This window comes from Topomyia yanbarensis, chromosome 2 (genome assembly GCF_030247195.1).
Source record: "Topomyia yanbarensis strain Yona2022 chromosome 2, ASM3024719v1, whole genome shotgun sequence".
Classification (NCBI taxonomy): domain Eukaryota; kingdom Metazoa; phylum Arthropoda; class Insecta; order Diptera; family Culicidae; genus Topomyia; species Topomyia yanbarensis.
This window is the reverse complement of record NC_080671.1, coordinates 223,721,284-223,732,165: the sequence shown is the minus strand read 5'-3', so window position 1 is coordinate 223,732,165 and position 10,882 is coordinate 223,721,284. Positions and strand designations below refer to the sequence as shown.

Below are 10,882 nucleotides of genomic sequence, written 5' to 3'. Positions count from 1 at the left end.
ATCCAGCGATCTCTGAAGTCCTAAAACAACCTTCCAGAGTTTGCTATGTGCTGGGCTTAATATCTTCAAATTGTTATACATTATTTTTCGGAGATGAATTGTGTCGTGCTCTGGACGACAATGTTTGGAGTAGTACAAACAAAAATGGGATCAAGCGTACCCACTCTCTCTTACCGTTATTAATTGCAATCGAATTTAATTTGGATTGGAGCTCTGGCTCCTTAGGTAAGAGTTGAAGAGTCTGATCACACTTGAATTTCCCTGCATCATGTTGCCTTTCTCCTATAGAAAAGTTGCAATCACTCTGAAAATCGGCAACATAATCCAGGCCTGGAGCGCTGTGAGTCATATACCATTTGACTCGGTTCGTCGTGATCGAAAAATTTATGAATGTATGTATAATAGACTGGCAACAATTTTGATTTTTTTTGGGAACACTGCTAATTCAAATAGTAATTGGATGCAAAAATCATGTGCAAAATATGAGCTTTCTCTGATAACTCTTGTTCACCCACAAGAGGTTTCCAGTTTCTATAGTAATAAATATGGAAACTCGGAAATAAAAATTTAAAATCAAATAAAAAATTCCACAGTAACTCTGCATATCCCAAAACTTCGGTCGTATAGCTTATTTTAAAACGAACAGCTCTGTTGAAGGTTGCATATTGATTAGAGGTTCCCCGACAAAGTTATTTAACTTTGAAGACCAACCGATTTTTTTTAAATAGTAATTAAGGAATTCTAAGCATGTGCGAGAAAGAGAAGCAACACATAACAAAAAATACTACCCCCAGGACAGCCACCAGACGCGAGCGGTAAAGCTTCTCCTTCCTAATTTTACACTTTTTAATATTTTTAATCACAAACGACAATGAATGCGGTTCATTTAAGCCACGACCGGCATCAACGCTTTCGTGTGTGGGCCTCTCCCTTTGACTATGCAGAGAAAAGTGTACAAAGCGAGAGGGCAAACTATAGCAGCAAAACAAAAATGTATTTTACTGCTGTACGGAAAAGTGCACTCGGTTTGGCTACCGCTCTGTCAAGAGCAGTAGTGATGCGTCGCTGTAGCGGGCTGTACGGCTTGTGCAAATGTAAATGTACCTGAAAAAAAGTAAATTACCGGTACCGTTCGCATCTCTGGTTACAGCACCCATCCACGACACACTGCCAGTTTTCGACCATCCACACAACGTGACAATTTCTGTATGGTAGTAGGAAAGCTAACTGTGGGTCTAGAATTAGTGCTCTTTTCCTACGAGGACAATCTGGGCGGCAAAATTCAGTCTGTCTACGTTACTGAGTCCTTCGCCCCCCTTTGCCATTTAGTGCCACTTCCTCGTTGAGCTTCCGACTTGTTCGCGAACTGCTCGGTGTAGTCCCCGACGATGGATCTATCGGTGTATCCTACTCCGACGAAGAGTTCCCCCGGCGAGAGAAGTTCGAAAGCGAGCAAATCATCCAGGTGCCGAAGTCAGTTCGGCAATTCCGGTGGAGTAGGGCGTTCGGTTTGCTGGAGCCCCGGCGCGGCTGTGGTGTCTCGTTGCAGTCTACTCAGTCTAGGTCCCGGCGGTAAATCTGACTGTACGCTGACGGAGATTTCCTTTGCTAAAGAAGGTCTCCCGATACCGATTCTTCTTTGATTTCAGTATAACAAGTTCTTGAGCCCTTTAGCTCCGTGTCCGGTGCCATTTAGCACCGCAACTTCTTTGTGCCTTTTAGTATTTTACTTGTACCATTTAGCAGTACTTTCTTGATGAGCCATTCAGATTCCCGACTTGTTCTTGAACTACTCGGTCTAGTCCCCGACGATGGACCTGACCTACTCCGACAGAGAGTTCCCCGGCGAGAGAAGAGCCAATCAGCTAGGTGTCGAGGTCAGTTCGGCGATTCTGGTGAAGCAGGGCGTCCGGTTCAAAGATGACCGGATTATCCGCGACTAGTGGTGTCCTGTCGCAGTCTACTTAATCTAGTCGCCAGCGGTGAATCTAGCTTACGCTGACGGAGAGTTCCCTGGTCAAAGAAGTTCTCCCAATACCGATTCTTCTTTGGTTTTCGCTATATTTCTATCGGAATAACCGGTGGGGTGGCGTGGTCGGTCTTGCGCTTACGGATTGAGCGTGGCGTTCGGTTCGCTGGGGTCTCGACGACCCATACTCGGTGCTCTGTTGCAGTCTACTCGACTAGTCCTCGGCGGTGGGTCTAGCTTATTCCTGCGGAGAGTTCCCTGACGGTGATCGCTCTCCCGAAACCATTGATCGATGTTCATCACGCCGTTTCCGCTCTAAGACGCTCATAATCTACATCATAACTATATTGACTGCGTTTCACGTCTTTACATCGCTGTCATTCTGTAAGCTACATTATCCGGGTTGATGCCCGGTCCTCCCGTTTTAAGAAGCTCCCTGCACGTCGCTTCAACCCTCGGACATTTGAAGACCACATGCTACCGTGTTTCCTCGACGTTCTCATACTCCGGGCACAATGGTGACGTTGCGTACCCGAACCGATGAAGATACTTCCTGAAGCAACCGTGGCCCGACAGGAGCTGTTTCAGGTGGAAGGTCCGTGGTTTCTATTGACCCAGGTCGACAGGTTTGGGAGGAGCCGGTAGGTCCACTTTCCTTTCTCCGTATTGTCCCATTCCTGCTGCCAGGTCACCATCAAATTAATTATTCACTACGCAATCGCAACTCCTTCGACCAGCCGGAACGTCGTATTCAGGTTTTCGCGTTCCCGCTTGGTTTTCAGCGTCGCACCCCAGATAGGAACCCCATATCGCAGTATAGATGACGAAACGCTAGATAATAAACCGACTTTTCGCAGATTATCAACGTGGTGTTAAAGCTCAACCGGTCACTTACTCCCAATTGCATCAGTGCACGCTTCGATGCAATCACATGCCCTTTGGCGGTGATCTGTATCCACTGAACCGCTTGGCAGTTGCTGACCAACAACACATCCGTCTTGTGGTGATTTGCAGCTTGACCTCGTTCATCCAACTCTCGATCGCGTCTATTGTCTCCGTCACCAGCACCTCTACTTCTACAAGTGTCTCACTCATCGCCGTTAGTGATACGTCGTCTGCCAAAAGCACGATTTTCACTTTCCCGGGCATCGTACATTCCGTTCCAAACAGTTGGACCTATAATGGAGCCCTGAGGAACGCTCCCTCCGACTCTCATTGACTTCGTTCGTCTCGTACAGCAGTACTCTACTCTGGAAGTAGCTCTTCAGGATCTGGCTCATTCGTCTGTGCAGCACACACCAGCTTCTGTGCCTCCCACATTTCGGGGAAATTGTCATCGTCTAAACACTTCTGCAGTCGCATCCTGAACATGTCTGGATATGCCAGGATCGCACTTTCAGCGCCACGTTTGGTATTACATCCGGACCGAGGGCTTACTTTTATTTTAGTTGTATCGACGCTCCTTTGAGCTCGTCGTTAGTCGCTTGCCACTCGGCTGTGTTAGCTTCTTCTTCTTCACCGTACGGTGTCGGTAACCAGGTAGTTGGATCGCGCTTCGGGAAAAGACTCTCAACGATTATCTTTAGCTTTTTTGTGAGGGGAAACTATGCCACTGCGACCACTATTCAGGTTATCTTTTGTGGCAGCCCCTGTTTGCTCTTTAGCTTACCCGGGTATATTTGTTATCTGTAGCCTTCATCTTCGTCATGACGATTCAGTACGCGTCCCCCAGGGATTAGCGTCTACTTCTCAGCACAGCTACTCATGGCAAACTGGTATACTAAGATTGATCTCCCATTTTAAAGCATCCCTAGCTTCTCTAAACTTCGCTTGCGCCCATCTCTCACTCTCTGATCTTGCACTCTGAGCCCACCTTCTGGATCTAAGACAAGCAGCGTGTAGCGTAGTGAGCTAATCTTTTAACCAGTAAGCTGCACACCGTCTACTGCATGGCTCCAGTTTTCGTGTCATTGTAACGTCAAAAGCCGTCACAATCCTTCTTGTTAGATCAGCCGCATCAACGTACTTGATTTCGCTGTTCGCCGAAGTGACTCGACAAAGAGGTTTTTGTTAAAGGCTTTCGTCTACCACTTAGGTTGCCGGTCGTCCTTCTTCGTGCAGCAGCATGGTTCTATTGGCCGATGCGGTAGCGAATCGCCTGGTGGTCGCTATGGAGATACTTCACGCACACTCCCCAGTTCATGTTTTCTGTCAGTCAAGGACTACAGAACGTGGCGGAATGTCGATGTTCGTTTCGTGAACCAATAAGCTCCCAGTTTTGTCACGATACCAGGAGCCACTTCGCCGCGATCTACTCGTTATAGTCCTCGGCGGTAGACCTAGCCTCCATAACGAGCCGAACGGTAGGTGTCGAGGTCTGTCGCCAATTTTCACTACAAGGTAATATTCTCACAAGACAACTTTCCATGTGAAACTTTGAGAATTTAAATTAAAGAAAAATCCATTAGGCGTATTTTTGTTTAAAATGTTCAATTTTTTCAAATTTCTTCAAAATATTTCGGGGGGGTTTGTACTCAACCCCCCACTACTACACCACTGGGGATGTATAAGATGATACAGGTATTTTTCACTGAATTTATTGTTTGTTTTGCCAATATTTCATATATTCTCACATACAAACTTGAAAACTCTTGTGAGCAACCTAGAGTTTTCGGAAAAAGCTCATATTTGACAAATGGTATGTGAGGCCATTTTCCGTTTGATTTAACAGTGTTCCGAAAAAATGTCGAAATTGTTGCCGGTCTAATGTATAATTTAGACTCACTTATTTTATCAGAGATGGCTGAACCTTTTTTTTTTTCTCAAAATTAGTTTCAGACAAACATTATAGCGCTCACACAGGACATTGATGTTTTTGTCGATTGGAGTCCCTGGTTCAGAGTCGTGGGGTGCACAATGCAGTCAAACGATAACTTCCCTTATAAACTAGTACCGCCATGGTTTCAAGATGATGCAAAACCTATTAAAATTACATGCATTTGTAGTTCTAGACCGCTAACTTTCCCCGTATGCGTTACCAGTAAAGTATTAAAAATATCTTTTGTTTGTGGTTATATGTAAGATCTATACAAATACTGAATACTCTTTAACGTTATATGTTATATTTAAAAAATATAATTATTCTTGAAAACCGAAAAAAGATTAAATCTTTCCAATTCTACTTATAAAACGTTATGAATACTTCAAACATATTAGGAAAAATCTTGCTGTCGTCTTTAAACAGAATAGATTCTAAAATTACGTCAGCAAATAATTGTTAGATATATTCCTAAAGGGCGTCGTGTTACCTGTTAGGAGATAAAGATCAGAAGGCCGATCAGTCTGACGGCAAAGTAAATCACTGCAACAAAATTTAAATTATCTCGAAAATTACTACATTTTTACATTTTGGAAGATTATTCTTATAGGCATTTTGGCTATGAAATTATGTTTTATTACACGGGGCATCCGACAACAAAAATAATAAAATATAATATTAGGTTTTAATTATTTGACAAATGTCATACTTTGCAGTGCACATTCTCTCATAACGAAAGCGTGATTCCCGGTAACACATTTTCGAATAGTTTTACTACAGAGAATAGACAAACACCTCGAGCGACGAAGGGTTGTAAAAATAATCGGATTATTCAAAATACCGATTGCTGGAATTTTACCGGCTGATCGTAGCGCCGGCTAGTGGTAAATTGCTACTTGCTGCTGTCATTTGGAAGGGATAGTTATTTCTCTTACACACGTTAGAAACATGATTTGCACGTCAGTTATTAGTGGTTACAAGTCATAATAGGAAATGATATGGCGAACTGAGGACAGCCGCAAAAAATATGAGTGCGACAAGCAGATACACGTAGTCAGTGGAAAACTTTATCAAGAACGTAGCACGGAAGATTTGCAAGACGATCAACAAGATAATAAGCCATGGGATCAGTTACCATGACCGTGATGGAAGACTTTTGAACAATAGTATAGAAAATTCCGAGTCAAACTCTTGTATGGCCTGCAGCCTATCTGTGAGAATCAGGCCCGTTTCACGCAAAACCTTTCCCAAAATTATTGAAAGAGCTTGTATAACTTTGAACCTTATTATACACAATTCTTCAAATACAGCGAGAAGTCGAATAGAACCTATCAATAGAACAAATATATTGGAACAATATATTCAGTAGCATTAGCCCTGCAATTGTGTTATGCACTAGAAATCAACATAATAGAATATGGTGAAATTTATTCGACATGCAAACAAGCATGGTTGTAAACATGCATAGTTTGAATCGAAAATTGAATTGAAAATCAAATTCGAATCAACGCACATATTTAGAGCATCAAAAGGCATATAGTTTTATCTCTTTATTCATATGCTTTTACATGCCATGTATTTTTCAAACACATCCGAATATAAAAGCAGAAAACACACCAAAAAAATCTGAATTTTATCGTTGACGTAATTGCAAACATGACACAAATCAACAAACCGTAATTTACGAAATGACGGAACATTACCGTGTTCCATTTAATTTTACATGAAGCATATACTTTACATGCGCAATGACATAAAATTACACTTCCTACCATTCAGAACAAACAGTGTATGTGGAGTAAAATTACATGATTTACGACATTAAACGTCAAGTAAAATTAAAATCAAACGTAAAACTAAGTTATTTTTTATGCTCCTATATGTCAGGGTCAGGAGACGTAAATTTACATTATTTTTTCTAGGTGTGTAGTTTTCAATTGACGTGAAAAATGAATGCACAATCCGTTGAATAAAACACGTGTATTTGCGGAATGATTTGGTTTTACATCTATTTTCATGCTACCAATACGTGCATGATAATCAATGTGAAATTACAAAATATTTTTTCTGTGCGCTGTGAAGTCTATCGAAAATGATTTTGCTTTACTTTATCGGTTGGCTTTACACCTGACTGCTTGTGAACGGATTGTTTACGGCTTCAGGAACCGCAGGTCCAATTTATTACAACTAATAGAACTTTTCAGAAGAGTTAAATCTAAATCATATTACCTGCTCTCCAACAATAAGCAAAAAAATCGAAATGAGCACAAATATTGGTTCAGCTGGTTTTCCTTATATACGAGCTTCTAAACAGCAGAAATATCAGAAACGCGCACAATATGTATACGCATTGTTATCAACCTAACCGGCATTGAAAGTGAAACAAACGATTTAGTAAATAAAGTGTACACTGTACTTTACTTTAACACTATTCTGAAATATAGTAACATGCAATTCCAAAATAATTATCATTTTCTGTACTTGGCAAGTTGCATCGGTTTGTTTGGATTGTTTGCATGCATTTTTTTCTTTCAATATTATGCCATCGAACCACCCGTGCATCTCGCACACCAATTCACTGCGAAACAAAGCGATGCGGTAGGTGAAAAGAATCATTGAAAACCGGAAAAAATATCCAAAACTATGAGACGGAAAATAAAAATTTCTACTATTTTCGCAATAATTGTTGTATATATTATTATATATTGGAATTACCCATGAAATTCCGCATCGAACAGTGTATTTCAATTTTCGATGTATGCTGTCAGAGCTAAGTTATAGCCATTTTCTTGCTACAAAAGACATTCCCGGCTTCAGAAAGGAAAATTTCAAAATTCCAAGCATACTTAGTTGTAGAAAATTTAATTACGAAGAGATAAGTATTCTTGGATTTTCGAAAAACGCTTTCATTTTTGAGTTAATCTCCGAGAACGAAAAAATCATTTTACCTGACTTTCACGTTAAAGACGAGATTCCTCGATAATTATCAATGTTCTATTTTTTTTCCTTTTTTGTGTTCTGGGACTATTTGCGCTGCTTTGCAGTATGAAGGGAATGTTCTAGTAGGGATTGATAGCACGAAGACTCGCCGAAGTGGTTCAAGAAGCCCTCTGATGAACTAGTTAACAAAAATCGACAAAATACATTAGGACCAAGGGAACTAGATGCTTCCAGCTTGGAATTTGCAGATTTTTTGAAAAGTAACTCCTGTGGTTTAAATCAGTCAAGCAATGACCTGTTTACATTTTCGTAAAAAAAAAAACACTACAAATCGTTTTAATATTTTACATCCAGAAAGGTTAACTTCATCGATGTGCACAAAGGATTTTTTTTTCTTCATTTAATGTCTTTTGTTGATATGTTTAATATTATATACATTAAGTCGACCAATGTAGCTGTTGAATTTTCGTACAAAGGATTAAGAATTACAAAGTCACAATAGACCTTTCTCGTCAAAATTTTTTATATGATAGGATGCTTCCTTTTTTATTCCCAATTCGTTACTGCCTATTGCCGCGATGGTTTGGTACCTCTAACCATTGAAAAAATAAAAAATAGTGCAAGCACCCCATTTAACCCCATATTCTGAATACCTATCTTGCCTTGCTTCCCCGTATTTTTACACCATTTGGATGAATTTCCTGTGGGGAATACTAAAAGGATGCCAGATCTGCATATATATTAGTAAATCGGCAGATTTTGCATTTTCACTGCAGATCTTTTGCAAATTACAAATATTTAGCAGAACAAAGCCTATGCCAGCCAATTTATTCGCCTGCTTTCAACATTTTTGATCATTTAATATATATATATATATATATATATATATATATATATATATATATATATATATATATATATATATATATATATATATATATATATATATATATATATATATATATATATATATATATATATATATATATATATATATATATATATATATATATATATATATACTACATTTCTTTGTCAAATTTATTGAAGATTTTTGTAGCAATCTGCAGACTTTTATATATTTACTGCAGGCTATTGTTTAAATGGACCTGGCATCACTGATGCTGAAATGATTCATTCATATAGCTGTCAAAAACATAGAGCATTATATGAAAATGTATAACCTCACTTTTCTGACAGTTCAGTGTGCTTGTTTACCTAAGACTTGTTTACATGGACTTTTAAAATTTACATTACTTGAATACTTTCGATGCTCTTTGTTCATACATTGACCAATCGGCGCTGGATGTAATACCCGGTGACATATGCTGAATCGCAAGATCAAGTATTGGGCTATAAAACGATTGCTTTCTGGATGATGGATAAGGATTTGTACACATTTGTTTGTTTGCTCGTGGGTTAAGTCCTAACAAGATGATCCGATTGATTACTCATTTTAGGTGGTGAAGTTTACCTGAACTGTATAGGTAACGAATTCGGTTGATGATAAGTTGTTGAAATGATTTTGTTCGTTCAATGCCCATATCGAAGAACGTTTCCATTGGTCAGAATGCCTGCTAGCGTATGATGGCTGCAAACGTGAGGACAACAAGGTTATCGCTTTCGAATGGAACAATTATTTATTAATCGTGTTCAAGTTCCATTACAGCAAAAGTTTCGTCGATGATCACATTGTCGTTGATTTAGCCGGCAAATGCAAAACAGTGCTCTGCACTGACGATAACGAGTAAGAAAGATTTGATAGGAGTGATAAGAATGCAGAGAATTATACATTCTGGAAGAATATCAGGGAGGAGAAATTATATGTAAATTTATATTATATCCCGAGTTGCCATCATTTTGGCACCGCAATCAAGGTATCTTTCAACTGTTGTCTTGTTCAAATTGGTAGGAAATAACTAGGCATGCTTCGGAGATCTGTCTTAACGCTCTCTACTTAGCGCAGGATACGCGAAACCGCTGCTAGCTTTCCAATGAAAATTCCTAACTGCTGCTACTCTATCAGTCTCTCTCGACTGAGGACTACAATTTCGGTCGGATAAATTATGCTATGAAAATTGTATTTCCTGGAATTTTATCTGACGAGATCAATTCATTGTGAGGAATTTCGCTGCGTTTCAATATTGCTTGCCTCTGTAGGTGATGATATGTGTGGATTCACTTCGGCAGCCTGAATAAATCATCTGCCCAAAAGCCTCTAGGTTATACTATGGTCACTTTAAAAACGCCCTGCTATTTAATCTTGTAGCTCTCGGCATGTCAGTCCTGGCACTCTTCTCGACTATTCCTGGCACTGTACCGCTGATGTCGCACGGTATTCAAACTTGGCGAGAGCGGCAGTAGTTTCGTCGAAATTGTTCACTCGACAAACAGTAAGTGCAAGGACTCTGCTACTTATACCTGAGCCCCTCGTTGAAACCTTCGTCCTGCCGGAGTGTTAGCTTCGCCGGATACCGGAGCGTATTTCTGAACCGAAGCAGTCTGCTACTGGTGCTGCTTCCTTCGAATTGGAATCGCTGAATATTCCCGTTAGCCGAATGTCCAACGTGGCCGAAGGCAAACCGATTGCAGTAACACCACCAGCCGTAGCTGACATTTTAGACTTTAATCCAAGTTCCTGTCATTGACATAGCGACAGACGAGTGCGGCGCAGGCTGGACCATCGGTTGACTCGGTGCCGGACGGGTCGAAACAGCTGCAACAGGAGCGGACCTATAATGGGGTGTAAAGGTCATCAATTGGCATAGATCACCAAAATGCTCTGCGACTAACATTGTGAACAAAACAAACCAAATGAAATTGATCGCAACAACGATAAAATAATCTAAATTCTACCCAAACATTTGAAACATTTGAAAAGGGTCTAACTACCAAACGTAAACCTTGAGAAAAAGGCAAAAGAAGTTTGAGTCGAATTCATTAAAATAATACTGTTTTATTTAGTTTAATTGTGCATATCGTTTACATCAGACACTCCCCTTAATTCATTGAGTACGTATTTCACTGCCTTTATAATCCTTTTGGAATCAGTTACAATAATCCTTTATAATCATTTTATAATAAGTGTATTGCAAGTTAGGACTTTTATATCAGCCGGGCCCTTTTATAATTTGTTATAAAATCATTATCAACAT

General features: G+C 39.9%; 1 protein-coding gene across 1 annotated transcript in view; it reads right to left on the bottom strand.

Annotated features, from left to right (window-relative positions):
- Positions 1 to 8,921: 8,921 nt before the first annotated feature.
- LOC131678308 (neuroligin-1-like) overlaps positions 8,922 to 10,882 on the bottom strand; it is a 1,556,576-nt gene continuing 1,554,615 nt past the window's right edge. The window contains exon 12 of the mRNA XM_058958378.1: positions 8,922 to 10,460. Coding sequence (XP_058814361.1) covers positions 10,369 to 10,460 — 92 coding nt within the window. The 3' untranslated portion in view covers positions 8,922 to 10,368. The remainder of the gene's footprint in view (positions 10,461 to 10,882) is intronic.